Genomic DNA, 20,926 nt, shown 5'->3' on the forward strand with positions numbered 1-20,926 from the left:
GGGCCGCACAGAGGCAGCTGGGGAAGCCGGTGCCTCCTGGATCCCACCGAGCTCCCATCTCTGCTTAACCTCTAATTTGGCAAGGAAAATCCCTGCTGGCCTTCTGCCCTGCTCGGGGAGCTCAGCTGACTGGCCGCGACGGCGCAGGGCTGTGCCGTGCCCCTGAGGGTTACCCCGACCTGGGGGAGCTTTGTGGGGCCCCCGGCTGCCCCAGCCTGGCCCCGGGGCTGGGGGTTCCCTCCTGCTCCAGGTGCCATCTGTGAGTGACAGGTTTCCTCAGGGTGCCAGACACCTTTTCTCACCCAAAGATAGCTGCACCAGAGCACAGAGGGAGCTCTGGGGAGGAGATGCCGCTAAATGCTGAACTGCTCAGAACATTGAAGCAGAGATTTGCACATTGGGAGTTTATTTTGGCTTGATTTCAACCATGTCGATGGCCCTGCAGCCAGGTAAACCCACGAATGGGTGTTGTGCTGGGGCACCCACTGCTGGGAGACAGCATGAGAGGTGCTGAAACACTGATCCCACACAACATCCCTGTGAGCCTGTGAAACTCTCTCACGAGACAGAGCTTGGCAGCAGCTCTGGAACAAGCTCGGCCGGGCTCCGCCACAGAGCAGCCAACCTCTCCTTCCTGCAGTGTCATCTGGCCCTGCTGGCCAGACCCGCTGCTGGCTGCTCATGGCTGGGAACCACTTCCCATCCTGCTGGATTGTTCCTCTGCTGTGCTGCTGGGTCCCTTCTCCAGGCAGGAAGGGTCCTTACTGGGATTAATACAGCTCCAGATTAATACAGCACCCAGCTGGCCGTGTCCGTGCCCCTCAGGAGCTGGGATGCTCCGTGGTGGCAGCTCCCAGGGGTCATTCCTGCCCTGTGCCCCTCCTGCTGCCCCAGCTGGCTCTGTCAGCATTCACAGCAGCCCAGTTCAGGCGTCGAGGGGAGCACAGAACCCCACGCTGGTGCTGTGAAGTGCAGAGCTCCGAGACGTGTCTGTGGTAAGACATGGGCTTTTGAAATCGGACACCAGTGGGGCTGCAGTGTCCCAGTTTCTCCGCGCTGCCGGCCCCGGTTTGGTTTTCCCGTCTGCTTTTTTGGCCGCCTGCAAGCTGGCAGCTCCCGCCTGGCGTTTCTCTCCGCTGCCTTGTGTGAGAGAGTGTGTGTGTGCTTTTTCCTTCCTTCGTGGGCTCAGCTGTAGATCCTTGTTCAGATTCCATGCAAAATGACCTAGAAAACTAATTCATTTCAAACCGTTGCAAGAAAATAAAAAATTAAAAAGAAAAAGTGGGGGGAGAAAACACATTGAAATCATTTACTGGAGAATTTTTTTCCAGAATCCAAACCCCAGAAATAGTGCAGCGCTGCACAGCTCCCTTGCCCTTTTTTCCACACTGTTTTCCTGGGTGAGGAGCAGAAGTTTGCAGAAATCCAGTGGCAGTGTCATGACAGACAAGTATTTCCTTCATCAAGAGAGCCAAGTGACCACAGCTACAGCTGGGGACGTGGGCCAGGCTTTGATTTATAGATAAGCTCTAAAAATGTTTCCATTACCCAAGGAAAACACAGCAGCACCAGGCTGGGAAGGGCCAGAGCTAATTGCTGTGTTCAGAGCAGGCAAAGCCACCTCTGATGCTCCGGGAGCTGTGCCTGCTGCTGCCACAGTTATTCTTTTCACGTGTCTCAAATCTCCCATAAGCTTTTCCCGTTGACTGAGGAAATCTCCGTGCTGGCGGATCCCAGCACCACGTGTGTCCGTGCTCCCAAAGCCCAGCTTGGCTCACTGAGGGGGCTAGACTGGCAGACCTTGTATCCTGCTCCCACCCCAGGCAGGATCCATCCCTATCCCAGGAACTTGTACATATAAATCTCTTCCCAATTGCAGATTTGATTTAAATTCACCCAAAATGTCATAGCCCTTTCCTCTGCCTTTCGCATTTCTCACCATCATCGTGTGTTCATGTGACTGTCGAGTATTTCCTTCATTTCAAACTGCCCAAAAAAAGAGTTTGTCAGATTTATTCTTTCTCACCCTTTCCTGGTGTCACGTGGGAGGTGACACCCTGCCTGGGCCAGCCTCGAGGAGTTATTTATGCTCACGTCTGTGCTTTCCATGCTGAGCTGTGGTGGGCATGTCATCTGCCTCTCCTTGCCTTTGGAGTCTCTCAGCCCATTAGTTTCTTTCTTATATCCGTTTGCAAAAGACCTCAATAAATTCTTGAAATGTCAAGTGGTTGCGGCCTATTCCCAGCTGGGCTGACTCATTTGGACGGAGCTGAGGCTGCATTTCCCTCCCAGCTCTTGGCTTCTGCTCCATCCCCAGAGCTTTTTTGCTTTTTGGTTTTTCTCTGCCTTGCTGGACTCGGGAGCTGTGCCAGCAAGCACTGTAGGCATGGCCTAAGCCATACATCCATTGCCTCCTCAGGCTCTGGAGTACATGTCCAAGAGTTTTCTTTTTAATCCAAAAGGATTAAAGGTCTCCCAAGGCCCTGGACTCGCGGGACGGGGTGAGGGATTATCCCCAGTCTTGGCTCGCTCTGTCGCCATCCTCTCAGCTGAGCCCAGGCAGGAACAACTGAATCCCACGGTGCTTTCGAGGCCGCTGGGAAGTGAGGCAGCAGGAGGTTTGAATCCAGCTCCAAAACCACCCTGCAGTAACTCATCACAAAATAGCCCTGCCAGAGCTGACAGCAAGCACTGGCACCTTCCATGGTGGCACCTGGCATCATGGAGGGATGTGAAACTGGAATGAGAGAACTCTGGGCTTTGGCTTCATCTCAGGACAGCCCTACTGATGATGTGGGAGCCCAGGAGGCTGCTGTGGCCATGTCTCAGTGGAAGGGTCCCTGTTCAAGCCCAGCCCAGGCCATTCAGAGACCCCAGCTCCAACATCCCAAGGACACCTTGCCCACGGCCAGCTCTAGTGACACTCTGTGTCTCCTCTCTCCACAGACATGCCACCAATGCTGCCCATGGACCTCAAAGGCGAGCCAGGACCGCCAGGGAAGCCCGGCCCTCGGGGACCTCCCGGGCCCCCCGGCTACCCGGGAAAACCGGGCACGGGGAAGCCGGGAATGCACGGCCAGCCTGGGCCTGCTGGGCCCCCGGGCTTCTCGGGCATTGGGAAACCCGGCATCCCAGGCCTCCCCGGGAAGGCGGGTATGAAAGGGATGCCCGGAGCCAAGGGCGAGCCCGGCATGCGTGGGGAGCAAGGGCCGAGGGGCCTGCCCGGCCCGCCGGGGCTGCCCGGCCCAGCCGGCCTCTCTGTCAATGGGAAGCCGGGTCCCCAGGGCGGCCCCGGCCTGCCCGGCTTTCGGGGAGAGCCTGGCCCGAAAGGAGAGCCGGGTCCCCGCGGAGAACGAGGGATGAAGGGTGAAAACGGCGTGGGGAAGCCAGGCTTACCGGGGCCCCGGGGGAACGGGGGCCCTCCCGGCCCCGCGGGGCCCCCCGGGCCGGCCGGCATTGGGAAGCCTGGCCTCGATGGGCTGCCCGGAGCGCCCGGGGACAAGGGCGACATGGGTCCCCCTGGCGGGCCGGGTGTCACCGGGGAGCCCGGCCCTGTGGGGCCGCGGGGACCCCCCGGGATCGATGGGATAGGGGTCCCGGGCGTCGCGGGGGTGCCGGGGATACAGGGCCCCATGGGACCGAAGGGAGAGCCCGGGATCCGCGGCCTCCCTGGGTTGCCGGGCCCCACGGGCTATGGGAAGCCGGGCATGCCCGGCCTGAAAGGAGACCGCGGGCAGCCTGGGGCACAGGGAGCCATCGGCGATAAGGGGGAGCCCGGCGTTGATGGCGAGCCGGGCGAGCCAGGCCCTGCCGGCATCATCGGCCCGCCGGGCCCGCCGGGGTCCATGGGGCTGCCGGGCAAGCACGGGCTGCCCGGCCCCAAGGGGGACGTGGGGCCGAGCGGGCCCCCGGGAATGCCGGGGATACGCGGCGACCAGGGCCCGAACGGCTTCGCGGGGAAGCCGGGGGTGCCGGGAGAAAGGGGCCTGCCCGGGTCACTGGGACCTCCCGGTCCGACGGGCCCCAAAGGTGAACCGGGGTTCATCGGCCTTCCGGGGGTGCCGGGATTAACGGGCGGCCCCGGGCCCAAAGGGGACGGTGGGATCCCGGGGCAGCCGGGGCTGAGGGGCCCCTCCGGCATCCCGGGATTGCAAGGACCTGCTGGGCCCATGGGGCCTCAGGGGTTACCAGGCCTGAAAGGGGAGCCCGGGCTCCCTGGCATTCCCGGCGAGGGGAAGACCGGCGAGCCTGGCCTGGCCGGACCCATCGGCCCACCCGGAATGCCAGGAACGCCGGGGCTGAACGGACCACCAGGGCCACCGGGGCCACCCGGGCCACCAGGAGCGCCAGGAGTGCTGGACGAGACGGGCATCGCGGGGCTGCACCTGCCGGACGGTGGCGTGGAGGGGGCTGTGCTGGGCAACGGGAAGCCGGGCAAGCCACAGTACGGCCGAGGAGAGCTCGCTGCCCGCATCGCGCCGGCCTTCACTGCCATCCTCACCTCCCCCTTCCCCGCGTCCGGCATGCCCGTCAAGTTTGACCGGACCTTGTATAACGGGCACAACGGCTACAACCCGGTCACCGGGATCTTCACCTGCCCCGTATCCGGAATCTACTATTTTGCCTACCACGTGCACGTCAAAGGGACCAACGTTTGGGTGGCTCTGTATAAGAACAACGTGCCGGCCACCTACACCTACGATGAGTACAAAAAGGGGTACCTGGACCAGGCCTCGGGCAGTGCCGTGCTTGAACTCAAGGAGAACGACCAGGTCTGGGTACAGATGCCCTCAGACCAGGCCAATGGGCTGTACTCCACGGAATACATCCACTCCTCCTTCTCCGGGTTCCTGCTCTGCCCCACATAACAGCTGTTGGGCACGTTTCCTTTTCACCCACTTTAGCCATAAACTTTTTTTTTTTTGATAAAAAAGTGTTTTAAAATTAATACAAAAAAGAAAAATCACTGGGAAGAACATGCAAGACATTGTCATGGGACCTTGCTTCACGCTGTTTGATCCATGAGTCAAGAGGGTAATCGGGAAGGAGACATCTATCCATCTATCTTTCTTTTTTTGGGGGAGGGAGAAGGGAGGGAGGGGAGCGACTTCCTCAACAAAGCATATTTGGAATAAGTACCCCAGTGACTGGACATCAAACACAGGAACATGCCTGGGATGGCAAGGATCTGGCTCTGTGATCCAGAGAGGAAGACCAGACCCCCATGGTCTGTATCAAGTGCCCTCATTTCCCATTTGGAATGCTCGATAAATAAATCCAGCTGTGTCATGGCTGATGTGCTGGTAACCAACGCAGGGTCCCAGGCACTTACACAAACCCATACAGCAGCAGGGATCCACGCTGGATTGAGAAATTTCCTTCCAAACCATCAGATGCCCAAGTTCCAGGCTCGCTGACGCCTGTTTTTCCAGACTGTGCTTTGGGGCAGTCTCTCCGATTCACTCCAGATTCAGTGTGGTTGGATTTATAATCCTAAAGAGTGGAACACTTTGCATAAGCACCTTCTTCTAAGAAGTAAATATTATTTTTAACCCTCCCCCCCAGCACCTTTAGGAATAAAATCATCCAGGCACTGGTACCTGGGAGGATGCCATGACCGGTTCCAAAGGCGGTGAGGGAAGCTGGGACCCCGTGATGAACAACGATCTGCTCTCTCCTTTCACCTGCTGGGAAGTCCAAGGGCTGGTCCTGTCCCGTCTGTCTCTGCAGCCCAAAGACTTGCTTGGCCTCAGGAGCATCTCTGCCCACACAAGGATGGCAGTGCAAGCCCAGCTCACGGTGCTGCCAGCTGGTGTGACATAAGGAAGTGCCACTGATGGACAACTTGCTTTTCCTGTCTCACTATTTTGGGATGTGTGAACTCTTGCATTGGCGTCCCCCCTTCCTCTGGGGATCTTGGAATTAAGACAAAACAGTGCTGGTTCTAACTTTCCACACAGCGATTTCACCACGGTGCTATGACCCATTGAAGAACATCACTTACAAGTGTAGTGCAATACCTGTGACAGGGCAGCAGCCCAGGGGCCACTCTGTGACTTAGGTTAAAGAAATCAACATTTGCCTGTTGTTACCACTTTGTCTCTCTAATGCTTGGAGCATTACTGACCTGAGCATGAGCTGCAGGGCTCTGGGCCAGGCATGATGGCACTGCCCCACACAGATCCTGTGGCTCTGCAGGTTTTCTCACAGTAGAACAGTCACTGCCACTTCCAGGACAGGGATGCTGCTCATCCCAGGCCAGGAGCACGCTGCTGAATCAATCCATGTGCATTTCCCACTGCATGTCCTTCTGCAAAGGCACATCCCTGAGAAACAGCAACAATTCGGTCACCAGCTCTGACCTTTGCATTTTCCCAAAGCCTGTTTGATGGCCAAAGAAACGTAGCAAGACTGGGACTGGGCTTGTTTTCCAGATGGACTCTATGAGATATTTAAACAACTTTTCTTCTCCTATTTCTGTTTTGCTTGTTTGTTTTCTCCTCAAGCCTGTCCTGTGAAATTCTGCCTCTTGCCATTCAGGCCTTCCTTTTAAAAACTCACCTACCCTGAAATTTAGAAACACAAGAAGGAAATTTGCAGTTGGAAGGCCAGTGCTTTGGGCACTGCCTGTTGGGGCTGTGTGTCCCCTCCCTGGGATTTTTCCCTGTGAATTTCTCTCCTTAAAGCTGCAAGTTTCATGCAGAGATGAACCTCCAAGCTGGAAGGTGTCTGATCCCACTGGACATTTTTAACTCCTGAGGGCATGGCCAGGACCATTTGGGTTGTGATCCCAACAGGTTATTTCCCAGCAGGAACAGTCCCTTAAATTAAAAGTGGAAGCTCAGATGATTTTTCCAGGCCCAGGTTTGGTAGGAGAGGATGCTGGGAGGGGACTTGGCTCCTTTTCTCTGGAGAATAGAGGGATTTGAGCTGGCCCAGCCTCGTGCAGGGCCAGGAGCTGCCACGCCTGGTGGGAGCTTCATCCTGCTCCTCAAAGCAACTTATTTATACTGTGCCTAACCTACAGCCCATCTCTTCTTGTTCTGTTCTGCTTCATTCCAAACTTCTTGTTCGAGCTGGCAAAAAGCAACGACCAAACTCCTCACTGTAGCCACCCCCAGATGAAGTTTGTGCTGTAGATAACAGTTTTGTAATTCCACTTTCCTATCACGTGCAGAGCAAACCCATAATCACCCCTAGCAGCTATTTAACCTCTTACATTTACACACTAATGGAAAGCAAAGATATTACACGCACATAGTTAGGCTAAAAAAAAAATAAACGATGCACAGGATGAGGGAGGCTGTTCACTCTCCAGAAGGATTTTTTTTTTCTGGAATATTGAGTACACATTAGCCAGCAGAAAGGATTATTTTCTGTCGTGTGTGTGAGCGCGTGGGATTTTGGTTTCAATCACAAGAATAAAAAAGGTTGGGTTGGATGAGGTATGTCTATTTTTAATGCTGAAAACTGCATTACAATGTGCATTTTTATATACAAATTCTTACTATTTTTTTTAAATTTGCCTCTAGTATCTTCATTTCTAACCTAGTATATAGAGGTTTTTAGTTTTGTAAATACTTATTACATGCACTGTCCTAGTAAAAGTTGGTTTAAAATGCACTCTTTGTGACCCAAAACTGACCTGCTCTTCACAACTAAAACTGCAGTACTTGATTGTATTGACAAACATCAATAAAACTTATTGTATAGAGGTGGGCTCAGCTGTGCTTTGTCCTGGGTCTTGCTCTGTCTCATACACACTCTATTTCCACCTCAAATGATCTTGCTCATTCCCAGCAGATTCCCTAACTGATATCCTTATGCAAAATCACTGCATGTTTCTTGTGATTTAGGAAAAGACTCCTGTCTCCAGAAATCCAGTTTTAGAAATGTTGAAACCCAGATCATTGCAGCCTGGTGATTATTAATTTCAGGGACTCAAGGTAAAGTCTTAGGGATTCTCTTTCCCTTCTGTGTGGTTTTTTCCATTATTTTTTTATCCTACATCCCACACCTTGTGCACAGCCTCCATCCTGAGCGAGTCAGGAACACTCAGGACTGGTGAATCCCTTGCACCTTCACAGACTCACAGTCCAAAGAGAAGAAAATGTGTTTTCCCACCTGATCTCACCTTAAGGGGTGAAACATTTCCAGGGAGGCTTGGAACACACAGCTCACTCCAAGGAGCAAGCCATCCTCCTGCTGCCTTTCACGAGGCTCCCAGTGCATTCCCATCATCACATGCTGCATTCCAGCACCTGAACTCCTTCCACAGGCTGAGAAGGAAAAGGGACCTTTCCAAAGACCCTCCCATGTCAATTCACCCTTGTAGCAAGAACCACTCCTGGTCCTCTTGGCACTGAGGATGCACAACTTCATGACTTGAGTGAAAACACAGCAGTGGCTACTTAACAAAGGTAACTGAGGGATTTTACTTCTTTCCAAGGAAACTGAAGGGTTTAGCACACATCTAAATTCAGGCTCAAAGAGCTCCAGTCTTTAAACAGGAGCTCTTTGCTTGTCAGGAGTTCCAAACATTTAAAATTACAAAGCTGCTTTAAAAGAAAAATATCTTCTTTTAAATAATTACATGAATCTGGTTGTCCCTCTGGCAGAATAATGTGGAAAACCCGATATTTTACGGCTCAGATCTGCAGCACAATACAAAAATATACAACAGACCAAAATTCCACATGTTCCCAGGACAAGAATCCATTTATACAAGGAAAACCCATTATAGCATCACACAAAAGACTGGCACTTGAAGGAAGCAGACAACAGGGAAAGCTGGAAGGACCTGTGGCAGCCAGATTCCCACATGTGCATGCAGCCTGACACAGCCACCACGTGCTGACACCACTGGGGAGCACCACAGCCACTTCCCAGTGTCACAAGACATGCTGGAGAAATAACAAGAGTTACACTGTCACATTTAAGTTTATAAACATTTCCATGTGATGACTTTTTGTTTTCAATTATTAAAAGGCTTCCAACCCTTTCTAGATGTGCCATTCCCAAGCTGGTTTTCCCTTTTTGAGCAGCTCCACTAGGAAAAGGTTTTCAATGTGAGGTTCTGGAACACAGCTGTGCTAGAATGTTCTGGGCCACCAGCACCAGCTTCTTTTCAATATTGATGTCCCCAATTAACCCACCTTTCCCTTTAATTCTGGGGCAATTTTTACCAAGTACAGAGGCTGAGGCTGTGATAAATTAACTCCTGCATCCTGCTCAAGTCACTTTTGTGACTGACTGCAGCAGAACCAGGAATTCTATCCCTGCACTCCATAGGAGCTGGACTCATGATCCTTGTGGGTCCCTTTCACTTTGGGGTATTCTGTGATTTAAACAGGAATCTCACTTGGTGCTCTGTGCATATACAAGACTGTAAAAATACAGAATACATAGATTAGGAACACAGGAGCAGCCAGAGTGGCTGCAGCAGTGTGACAGCAGCAGGTGCCTGTTGGATCACAGGGCCAAGGACACAGGAGGAGCAGCAATTGGTGACACCCTCTCCCAGCAGGGACAATGAGTCAGCTGGGATTGTCTGCAGGCATCAAACGTCTCTCACAGAGCCATCAGCAATGCAAAGAAATCCCTTTTCTGGCCTTTCTCATTCTGCCTTTAAGGCAACAAATGTCCCCAGAAATCTGTGCTCCATTATCCTAACTCAGCACAGGTGACTCCTATGACATTCCTCATCTGGCCAGCTGACAATGACCTGCTGCTGTACCAGGGGTGTGGAGACTGGACAAGCCACTGACCACCAAAACACAGCCCATGGACACATGAGCAGAGGAAAACAAGGAAAAAGTCCATGGATTCAGACACCTGCCACAACTGCAATGACAAATGGCACCATGGTGGACAAAGCAAGCAGCAGAAATCCATGGAAAATGAGACACTTGTGTACACTCAGGGAGCTGCAGCAACTGTCCAAGTGCAGCCATTTCTCAGCTGACCCTTGACTGAAGGGGATGTCCCCTCTTTCCCAGGCTGGCTCCTGCTCCCAGCTCCCAGCTGACAGCAGCAGGCACCTTCCCCTTCCCAGCTGAGGCTCACTGGCGTGGGCCGACGGCGCGGATCCACCGCTGGGTCTGACCAGGGAAGCAGAGCTGACCATCCCTCTGCCTTCAGCAAAGCCCTGGGGCTGCCCTGGAGCTCAGAGCCGCTGGCAGTAGAGTTCATAGAGGCTCTTGGCCATCCTCTGGGTCTCCTGGAAAGCCTCACAGCTCTGCTCCCAGCTCGGGGGTACCTGCTCCTCACCGTAGTAGGCGCCGGCGATGGCGCCCGCCATGGTGGCGATGGTGTCCGTGTCCCCCCCCAGGGAGATGCAGTAGATGATGGTTCTCTGCAGGGCATTGTAGTGCTCAGGAATGTCAGGGTCAGCGTCCATGCAGCGCAGGAAGGAGTAAATGGCAGTGGGGACGGAGCGCAGCGCAGCGATGCCATTGCCTGGAACACATCCTGTCAGCACCCTCTGCCTTCCTTCCTTTTCCCTTCCTACTGGTGACTTTCCATTATATCACAGATTTTACCAGGAAAAAGTGCAAAAGTTTGTCCCTCAGAAAACCCCCAGCTCCCCAGTGCCACCCACATCCTGCAGAGCAATTCCCAGTAACCCCAGTATAGCCTGGCCACACACAACTACTCATTCCCATTCAATATGCTGACCCAAGAGCCCTTAAGAGTCTTGGAATGTTAAGAAACATTATGCAAGGTGAGTTTTCCTTAGCAAGACATTTTTTTCCTATCAATACACAGAGGAAATCACTGGATTGAGACTCAGAATTCCTGACTGGTGAGCACAGGCTGCTTTTCCAGCATACCCTGTGCCTGACAGGCAGCACAAGCTGAACAGGAATCTCGGGCAACACGCATCTACCAGGCTTGCTGAGTTAGCCCTGCTTCCAGCTCTCCTGGAAAAGGTACTCACCCAACTCAAACAATACATCTGCTTTGGGAACACTGCTGAGCTCCAAAAATTCCTTGATTTTCTTGAGACGCCTGGAAAATGGTAAATCCTCAAATCCCAGCCTGCAAACAGAGAGGGCAGTGAAGAGGAGAGAACGTGAAGAGCCAGAACAAACCACCAGAGCAGGGTTGGGGCTTTCCCCAAGCTACTCACGCTCGAGCATCACTGAGAGATTTGTCATCGGCCTCCACGTGCTCCATGTGGCTGATGAGCTGCTCCAGGAAGGTTTCCCTGCTGAGCCCCTCCTGCAGTGCCAGGTGCACAGCCAGGGCCTGCAGGATGGCCCCGTTGTAGCCCAGGGAGTTGGCGTGGGTCAGCTCCGCGCTGAGCTTCGCAAACTGCAGAGAAACCCCGGTGTCAGCAGAGCTTCTGGGACAACCCCCTGGCAGCAGGGACGCCCAGAGAAGCCCAGAATGTTCCATTAATACCTTCTTGACATCCTGGATGTCGGAGTAGACGAGGGGGATGCCGGCCACCCTCATGGCGCCGCCGTTCCCGTAGGAGCCCTTCCCGTTGAACTGGGCTCTCGCGGGCTCAAACACATCACTGCATTTGGGGCTCAGGAGCTTCTTGAAGACATTGACCACAGCCATCCCATAGCCCCTGTTGGGCTCCTTCTTGTACTCCTCAGCAAACCTGGTGTGGGCAGGGGGAAACACCCCAAGGGTTTGGTCTGTTAATGGGGTTTGTGATTGGAGGAAGCCTCATGCTAAAGGGAATTAATAACACACACCTAAATCAGGGACAGTCAGGGCTCAGAGATTCGGTTCTGCAGGAAACAATTCCCAAAGAACAGTGTGAAAGAAGGATGTATAAACATCACCTTCCATAACCCACTTGTTTCCCTCTCAGCTCTGCCTCAAAATAGAAGCAAACTAGAAACATTTCCGTGGGTCACAACCACAAGGAAAGTCTTTTGTTCAAGTTCAATGGAAGAGTTTTCTAAACAAAGAAATGCTTTCCCTTAAGTGGAACCAAATGCTCTCAGGGCTAGGGATTCAACAGGGAAACGGATCATAAACAGAGTCAAGCTGAGCTCACTATTCCCTCACTAAATTAAGGGCAGTGCAAACATAAATAGCAACAAATAAACATGAAACAAAATGTTTCTGGAATCTCCAAGCATTTCCTCCCCAAAGGTGAACACACACAAGGCTGACACACACAAGGCTGACACACAGCTGTGCTGCCCTGTCAAGGCAGCTTCAGACTCCACACTGCAGCTGATGCTGCTGCATGGTCCGAGGCATGGCAAAGCAAAAGGATTAACAAACTAAAGGATTAACCACCTATTTCCTGACAAAAATTAGTAATTAGCATTAGTCTGCCTCAGCCCCTGTCCCCTTCCACAGACAGTCACAGTGATGGTCACACCTTCAGGAAGCCTCATGCTCACCTCTTGGCCATGTCAACCTCATCAAACTCCTGCTTGGCCAGCAGTGACTGCACCACCGACCTGCTCATGGCCGTGTCGTCCGTGTAGGGCAGCGACTCTGCAACGGGAGGGCCAAGAGTCACACCAGGACAAACTGTTCCTGCCCCCTGCCAGCACCACCCTCATCTCCAGGGCCGGACTGCCACAAGCTGTCTGGGACAGCTGTGGCTGCCCATGGATCCCTGGAAGTGTTCCAGGCCAGGTTGGACAGGGCTTGGAGCAACCTGAGACAGTGGAAGGTGTCCCTGCCCATGGCAGGGGTGGCACTGGGTGATTTTTAAGGCACCTTCCAACCCAAACCCGTCTGGAATTTAAGTTCCCTGGCACTCTGAGGTTGACACTGCCATGGTTATCAGAGTAAGGAGACACAGCCAGGGAGCTGCATCCACAGCTATAATGACACAGAATATACTTCAAGGTTAGTAAGAGCCAGGTGAAGATGTCTGACATCCAGAGGTATATATGGACAAGAGTCAGGCCAACACAGAATCACAGATTTCCAGTATGCTTTAGGTTGGAAGGGACCTTAAAGCCCATCCTGCTGCATCCCCTGCCATGGACAGGGACACCTTCCACTATCCCAGGGTGCTCCAAGCCCTGTCCAGCCTGGCCTTGGACACTTCCAGAGATGGAGCAGCTGCAGTTTCTCTGAGCAATCTGTGCCAGAGCATCATCACTCTCATGGGGAACAATTCCTTCCCAATATTCCCTAAGGAATCCCTCGGGAATCAGGAATGGGTGTTGAACCCCACAGCACAGGGGCACAGGACAGAGCAGGGCAGGGGACAGACAGGGCAGTCACAGCAGATACCCCACACCAGGTGAGGGGTAAGCACTGGGGGCACCCACGTTTCGGGGGAGCTGAGGGGTTGGGGACTCTGCAGGTTGGGCACCCTCAAAGCCCAGTCCTGCGTGTGCTGAGGGAGTGGGACACAAACACCCCAAAGCCCAGTCCTGGGAGTGCTGAGGGAGTGGGACACAAACTGGACCCCAAAGCCCAGTGCTGAGGGAGTGAGACACAAACTGGACCCCAAAGCCCAGTCCTGCGTGTGCTGAGGGAGTGGGACACAAACACCTCAAAGCCCAGTGCTGAGGGTGCTGAGGGATTGGGACACAAACGTCCCAAAGCCCAGTGCTGAGGGTGCTGAGGGAGTGGGACACAAACACCCCAAAGCCCAGTGCTGGGGGTGCTGAGGGATTGGGACACAAACACCCCAAAGCCCAGTGCTGAGGGAGTGGGACACAAACACCCCAAAGCCCAGTGCTGGGAGTGCTGAGGGATTGGGACACAAACACCCCAAAGCCCATCCCTGGGGGCGCTGGGGTCTAACCCGAATCTCTGGGGTGCCGGGTGCCGTGCACAGCGGGGTGTGTGAGGGGGCACCGGGGCACATCCCCCGCTCCCCGCCGCGCTCCCCCCCTCGCACCTCCACGTGCGCTCCCAGCCGCCTCCCCTCCCTCCTCAGGCGGCGCCGGTTCCAGCCCTTTGAGGAAACTCAGCAGCTCCGGCAGCTTCACGACGCTTCTGCCTTCGAAAACAGCTCCCAGGCAATCCCCCAACAACGCTCCGGCCAAGCAGCCCCGGAACCGAGCGAGGCCGGGCCGGGGACGAGCCGGGAGCCGCCCGGCGCCTGAGGCCGGACCCGCGGCCGCCATCTTGCCGCGCGCGGCGCCTTCTTCCCCCCGGGCCGCCAGGGGGCAGCGTGGCCGAAGGGGCTCCGCGCACAGTGCTGCCCCCTGGCGGCCCGGAGGACCGAGGCGCCGGCAGCACAGCCCTGCTCCCTTAAATCCCTCCTGGAATCCAGCTGGATTTAATCGCCGCGGAAGACAACTGGGGACAGGCCCTTTATTGTTTATAAATCTCCTCGGAGCGCGGGAGGCTGTAAACATCATCCAAGGGCCAGACAGTTATAAAACAAACTAGGAGAAGAATTCCATTCTCCCCAAACACGACGCAGATGTCGCTTTTCCTTGCTGCGGAACTGAATCACCGGGAGTTTTCCATTCCCCCCGCGCTTGCACAATTCCCGGCGCGCTAAGCCAGCTCCAGCTGACTTTCCTTCGGCAGGTTCCTGGTGCGGCTGACAGCGTCGACCTCTGGGTCAAACTTCTCCACGGGAACCACGAGTTTTCTCCGAGTATCCATGCACTTGTTGTCAAGCTGCAGAGAATTGGTTTTGTAGCCAATATCGGTCTGAATGCGGTGGAGTTGTCTGTAAAGAGCATCCAAGGCATCCCTAGGAATGAGCAGAAGGGACAGGAGTTGAGATCAAATGGGAATAGACTCCCCAGGGAATGGTCACAGCCTCAATCCTGCCACAGCTCAAGGAAGATTTAGAAAATGCTCTCAAGCACAGGGTGGGATTGTTGGGGTGTCCCATGCAGTGTCAGGAGTTGATCTCAGTGATTCTTGTGTGTTTCTCCCAACTCAGGATATTCCACGATTTTAAACTGGACAGCAAGCACCCAACTTCCCACATTCTGGCAGCATGTGGCCCTGTACATGGAGTGAACTCATCAGATACTCATTGTTTGGGGCAGTGAATAGCCAGCCCACACACTGCTCTGGGAGGGCAGCAAGAGATGTGCACCAGGGAACTGCCAGCCCACAGCAACACTTGTGTTCCTTCCTTGTCACTCTTCTTTTTGTCCCTTTTCAGTCAGGATCTGGATGAATTCAGAGTCAAGCAGGGGCTGTGGGAGCCCCATTCCCCTCCCAGCACAGCCCTCTCTGTACCCTGCACCCATCAAGCCCAAAGAGTGCTGCCCCTCATGAGCCCAAGTGCCAAAAGGCAGGTGTGACACCCTGAGCCACATCCCCTCAGGGCAGCGCTGGGCACTGCTGTTCCTGGACAGCAGGACACTCACTGTGACTCTGTCCTCTTCTGCTGGAGTGCACGGATCATACCCTCCAGCTGCTGGACCTCGTCTGTCAGTCCAAACTGAGCCTGCAGGGAGGAGGGGACAGCACTTAACAGGGCTTTACAAAGGCCACAGTTCCCTCCTTCCCCTGTCCCCCAGCTCTGACATTATTCCCTTGCTTTGCTGTGTCACTGCAAGACGCATTGCTCAGCTGGTCCAACACTCATGCATGTTTTCCAGAGCCCCTTCCCCTCAGCTCCCTGCAGGACCATGGCAGGGGAGGTACCTGGTCCCGGCAGAGCTCGATGTGGGGCCGGTACGTGCGCGTCTCCAGGCGCGTGTGAGCCACTTTCAGATCCAGGGTTCTCTTCTTGATATCTTCCTCCAGCTGCCGGATCTCCTCCTCCATCTCAGCAATCTCCTCCAGGGTCTGAGGACAGACATGTGTCATGAGGGACAGCCTGGGATGCAGACTGGGAAGCTGCCCCTGTGTCTCTGGGAATTTTGCTGTGCTGGGCATAGATTTTACTCAAGGGCTTCTGAGGACTGAATCCTCTGCTTTCACATGGACCAGGATGGTGCTGCCGAGACAAGGGGTGAAATGAAGAGGCTGAAACCTGGCAGTGCTGCCAAGCAGTGCCAGAGAAGCACTTGTGAGAGGTGGGATACTGCTGGGATCATGTGTGCCAGTGAACAGTAAACACGTGAAAATTACACTCAGGCCGAGTCACTTTCCATGTAACAAAGAGCGTTTGGGACTCTGTTCCCAGCCAGGGTTGCAGTCAATGACCAAAGAAACAACACTTACATTCTTCTCCTGCCATCTCAGCTCACTAAGGGCTGCTTCCATGTCTCTCATCCTCTTCCTCAGCGCAAACTCTGTAGCTATACGCTGAGCATCCAGCTCATTGTTTGTCTGAGGAGAGAACAGCCCCAGTCACACATGGCTGCAAGGTGTCTGTGTCTCCCCCAAGCTGTGCCTGGAAGGTTGGGACAAGCCCAGGAACAAAACCAGCCAGGTTTGGCTGTGCCTGTCACACTTCCCCAGCAGCCAGAAGGCGGGGATCGATGGACAGGGACATGTCCAGTCTCAGTAAGCTCTGCAGCATAACCAAGCTCCTGCTTAAACCAGGAGGGCAGCTGCTCCCAGACAGATCCAGAGACGTGGCTGCCACTCTCCCACACCAGATCCAGAATGGCACCACAGATTCAGGGCCAAGGGAGCAGTTTACCTGGGCAATGGCAAGTGTGATTGCTCCTCGGAGATCGACTGAGGCTCTCATTTCTGCCTCAGCACGCTCCTTGTTGCACCGGCTGTTCATCTCCCACTCACTAAGTGCAGTTGTTCTGGGAACGAATCAGTTACGAAAATAAATTGAGTGTTTGCAAGACATTTTAAAGGAACCACCTGCTAGAGGCCAGGGTGGCAGCACAAAATGATTCTGGAAAGCTGGAGGTCATATCTGCCCTGATCTCCTCAGAGATTGAACCCCACCAGGCCCAACATCTGCTCCACCAGGGACATATCCAAACCATGGAAGGAATGCCAGGTAAGTGAAAATGGGCAGCAGGTCCCCCTGAGCTGTGCCAGAGGAGGAGGATGTGAGGTGGAGGCAGGAGAGAGGCAGGACACCTGGCCCCCACTGGGTTTGTGGTGACAATTTAGCTATCTCCCAAAAATCTGTGGCTTCCCCATGCCACAGCCAATTTCTCTTCTGAGCTCTCTCCAAAACTGTGCCCATCAAGCCTAGACACAGCATAGAAGGAAAAAGCAACCCAGGGCTCTGGGCAGATTTAACCACAGAAGGACAGATTCTTTCCTTACCCATCTGGGATCCGTGTTGGGTTGACCTTGAAGGAGATGTTGCCAGAGGTGGGATTGAAGGACATGCACTGCCGATCGAGCTCCAGCGCCTCCACCTTGTGCCGGTGGTCACAGCTCAGCTGCTGACGAGCTTCCTTCAAGAGGCTGTGGAGAGCCAGCCTGGAGTCAGCAGGGAGCAGGCCCAGGGCAGGGGCAGCTCACCATTCCCAAAGCCTTCACCACCATGTCAGTCATCTTAGTGAAATGAAAGATGAGCTCCCACCCTCCCTGGGAACGGGGCCTGACCTGCCCAGCACTGCCTGCCTGGGCTGTGGGCTGGTATCACCCTGGAATGGAGCTGTGAAGGATTCCCACAGAGTATCAGGGCCTGGGAGCTTTGACACCTCGTGGCCACCGATTCCAAAACCAAGGCAGATGGCACAAGAGATCTGGGACAAAATTTCCAAATGGTGCTTCTGAAGTTGCACTTGACACACCCTTCCCTGCCAAATCCCCAGTCTTGAAAATCATCCAGGGTTCCTGTGGTTCCCTGCCCATCTCAGTGTGGCATTAGAAGCACATTAAGTATCTGTGGCCAAGCAAGGAGAGCAGAGTCATCAGCCAACAGCTGTAACTGCTCACCAGAGCTGTCTGAAGGCATCATCCACTCGCTGCTGCAGCTCTTTCTTGGTTTTCTCAATCACCTTCACCTCTTTGTGTAATTCCTCTTCCACAGGATCCCTCACCACATCGATGTCACGACGGCTCTCACGGAATGTCAGGCACTCAATGGCAACATCCAAGCACAAGTTCTTTGCCTGGATGGCATTTTCTGCTGCTTCCTTCACCTGGAAAAAGCAATCAATCAGGTGTGTGGGGGATCTTTTAGGGATGGGAGAGAGAAAGGAAGGGGAACCCACCCATACCATCATTAAGAGGGACTCACACTGTCTTTGCAGTTCTGAAAACTTTTATCAAGTCTGGAATAAAAATTGCCAGAGCCAAACACCTTAATCCTCTACACCTGGCATTTGCATCGGGAATCTTGCTGGGGGTAAACAATTCCAGAAGCAGCAGCAGCTTCTGGGTTTAAAACTCACTGTATCAGAGATCTCTCACCACTACTCCCTATGTAAACCCAAACATTTTTGAAGGATGGTGTTAACATATTTCTTACTATCCTTCAGATATTTAGAAAAAGTCCAAACAACAAAATCCACCCAGAAATCCAAACAGGAGCATGTAATACCCAGCTGCATGACATGGCTTGACTCAGCCAAGAACACAGTGGTTTGTTTTCCAGGAAGTCATTTCATCAGGTATGGATCTCAGTATAAAATATAAGTATATATATATAAATTTATCTAGTGAGAAGGCCCCTTGAACTCCAGATGGGCTTGCCCATTGCACAAGACAAGCCTCAATTATTTCACATCCCATGTTGAGAGTGAAAGTTCATTTCCAGCCATCTGCCTTCCCAACATACTTTGCCTAAGGCTTCAATTTCCAAATCTAAGTCTGTGAGGCATTTGGCCAGGGCTTCTCTCCACTTGTCCACGGTGGTGATACGATCTTTGAGCTGGGTTCGGCTGTTGTGCTCATCCCATTTTGCCTGGAATTAGAGAAAAATGTCGTCACTCTTTTTAAAATTGTAGTTGTGAATCTTGCCGAAGCCGTTTCCCATTTTCAGGACTGACTGAGCCTCTCACAGGAATACAACACGTTGCCATTTGGAATCACAGTCATTTACACAAATGGAGAGCACAGAGAAGAACATGAGTGGCAGTAAATGTGAGAAACAGACATTTAATGACAGTATAGATACATCCTTGCAGGTGGGTTTACAGGGAATAAATGTCCATTCTTAGCGTGTTCTGTACAGGTAGAGCCTTTATTCCCTCATCTATACACCCAAATCCAGACACTCTCCCCAGCTCCTCAGCCCACTATCCTGACAAAGAGAGCTCACCTGGTTGCCGGTGTCATTGCGGAGAACTCGTCCTTCCTGCCGGATGTGGTGGGAATTATAACGCTGCTGTTCGGCGTCGGCCGAGATGAGGAGGGAGTTGTTCTTCCAGTCCGGCAAGGTGAAGCGCTGGCCCGGCTTTACACTCAGCGAGGCCATCTTGCTCAACAGGTGACTGAAAGGGAGTGGAAGATTTAGGTGTTAATTCATGGAAATACACCTGAAATGGAGCTGCAGCCAAAAACTACAGAGCTCTTCAGAAGAAAGGCAGCAGCAAGCTGCAAGCTGGTACCTGGCCTAATGCGGATACATGTCCTTAAAATGGGGGAGCACAAGGGCAGGTGATGGGAGCCATCATCTGTCCCTCACTAGGAATGTAACTGCAAGGACAAGGAGCTGCTCACAGCACCAGCTTCCATATGGTATTCAGCTTGGATAAAAACGGCTGAGGATGTGACTGATTCTGTTGTGCTACTGCTGAAGGCTCAGCCTAGGGCATGACCCCCAGGACTCCAAGGCTTTCAAGGAATAGCAGAGTTTTTAGTCTCCTTTTTTATCCAGCACACCAGTGGGCAGAAACTGCAAACCCAATTCCAGAAGGTCCAAGGGGCTCCTGAGGGGGCTGCAGGTGCCCAAACCCACAGTCGGGGGCAGATCTAGGGCAGAATCCCTTGGCAGTGGGACATCTACCCCATGTCTGCCCCAGCTCCCTGGGCACAGGACGCTGCGCCCGGAGCCCCTCGAGCACCGAGCCCAGGGCTCACCCAGGAGTTCCTGAAGGGAAGGAGGCCCGGAGAGAGGGCACAAAGGGCCGCGGGACACAGGGGCCCGACCGTAGGTGGAGGGGAAAGAGGAGAAAGGGAGAAAGAGGGAAAAGGCTCAGCCGCCGGCTCGGAAAGGGCCTCACCCCGGCTGCTATGAGGGCACTCAGCTGCTCCGGCCCGACCCTGCTCCCGTTCCGCCGCAGGGCCGGGCCAGGGCGGGCCGCTCTCTCACCGTTACCGGCCGATTTCCCCTCTCCCCTCACCGTTGCCGGCCGACCTCCACTCTCCCCTCACTGTTCCCGGCCGATTCCCCCTCTCACCTCAGCGTTCCCGGCTGATTCCCCCTCTCACCTCAGCGTTCCCGGCCGATCCCCCCTCTCACCTCAGCGTTCCCGGCCGATCCCTGCTGTGCTTACACCGTTCCCTTCCGACCCCCCCTTCTCCCACCCTTCCCGGCCGATCCCCGCTCTCCCCTCACCGTTCCCGGCCGATCCCCCCCGCTCTCCCCTCACCGTTCCTGGTCGAACCCTGTAGTCTCTTCACGGTTTCCTGCCGATTCCCCTCTCTCCCCTCACCGTTCCTGGCCGATTCCCCTCTCTCCTCTCACCGTTCCCGGCCGATTTCCCCCTTCTCCCCTCACCGTTCCCCGCTCTCGCTCCGGGCTCGCGCGGGGCCGTTGCGGGGCGGCTCCGGCGGCGGCTCTTGGGCGGGTATCGGTGACAGGGACACCGCAAACCGCAGCAAAGCAGCGCCCAAATCAGCGACAAATAATACTGTTTAAAAAAAATGCCCCATAAAGCAGGAGGGAGCCGGGGGTGTTCACTTCCAGAGCCGTTTCCCATTTCCACAGCAGCCATCCTGCACCAGGATGGCCATGGGTACTTCCACAAGCTCTTGCATTTTTAAAATTATTTTTTAAAATTTTGGTTAAATTTTTTAACTAATGCATTAAAATACAAAAAAAAAAAAAAAGACCAAAAGTAAATAGTTTTCTCTCCTTGGATAGGCCTGGTGCCTCTCTCCACAACCCCCACCCAAACCAATATCAGCTGCGTTCTCTGGGATTAAATCAAAATGATGCAAGTATAAATAAAGCCTGACACATGTGCATTTCAAA

General features: G+C 53.9%; 3 protein-coding genes across 5 annotated transcripts in view; 1 reads left to right on the forward strand and 2 right to left on the reverse strand.

Annotated features, from left to right (window-relative positions):
- The window catches only part of COL8A2 (collagen type VIII alpha 2 chain), a 31,291-nt gene extending 23,579 nt beyond the window's left edge, over positions 1–7,712 (forward strand). For both annotated transcript variants that reach the window (XM_074555865.1, XM_014270852.3), the window contains exon 3: positions 2,947–7,712. In XM_074555865.1, the coding sequence (XP_074411966.1) occupies positions 2,947–4,868 (1,922 nt within the window). In that variant the 3' untranslated portion in view covers positions 4,869–7,712. The remainder of the gene's footprint in view (positions 1–2,946) is intronic.
- Positions 7,713–8,411: 699 nt separating this feature from the next.
- Positions 8,412–14,114, reverse strand: ADPRS (ADP-ribosylserine hydrolase). The gene is made up of 6 exons (XM_074555866.1): positions 13,841–14,114; positions 12,375–12,471; positions 11,407–11,614; positions 11,132–11,316; positions 10,940–11,040; positions 8,412–10,458 (listed from the first exon to the last, which is right to left on the reverse strand). Exons 1-6 carry the CDS (start codon positions 14,067–14,069, stop codon positions 10,166–10,168), a joined length of 1,113 nt encoding a protein of 370 aa, XP_074411967.1. The 5' UTR covers positions 14,070–14,114; the 3' UTR covers positions 8,412–10,165.
- A 107-nt stretch (positions 14,115–14,221) lies between these two features.
- TEKT2 (tektin 2) lies at positions 14,222–20,675 on the reverse strand. 2 transcript variants are annotated; one of them, XM_026796614.2, is made up of 10 exons: positions 20,450–20,675; positions 19,049–19,220; positions 18,566–18,691; positions 17,722–17,927; positions 17,101–17,244; positions 16,508–16,622; positions 16,084–16,191; positions 15,562–15,705; positions 15,282–15,361; positions 14,222–14,650 (listed from the first exon to the last, which is right to left on the reverse strand). In XM_026796614.2, exons 2-10 carry the CDS (start codon positions 19,202–19,204, stop codon positions 14,449–14,451), a joined length of 1,281 nt encoding a protein of 426 aa, XP_026652415.1. In that variant the 5' UTR covers positions 19,205–19,220; positions 20,450–20,675; the 3' UTR covers positions 14,222–14,448. The 2 variants fall into 2 exon arrangements, with proteins under 2 accessions (XP_026652415.1, XP_005492405.1); XM_005492348.4 differs by having other exon boundaries at positions 20,322–20,675.
- Positions 20,676–20,926: the final 251 nt, after the last annotated feature.

The sequence above is a fragment of the Zonotrichia albicollis genome, chromosome 20, assembly GCF_047830755.1.
Source record: "Zonotrichia albicollis isolate bZonAlb1 chromosome 20, bZonAlb1.hap1, whole genome shotgun sequence".
NCBI classification, from domain to species: domain Eukaryota; kingdom Metazoa; phylum Chordata; class Aves; order Passeriformes; family Passerellidae; genus Zonotrichia; species Zonotrichia albicollis.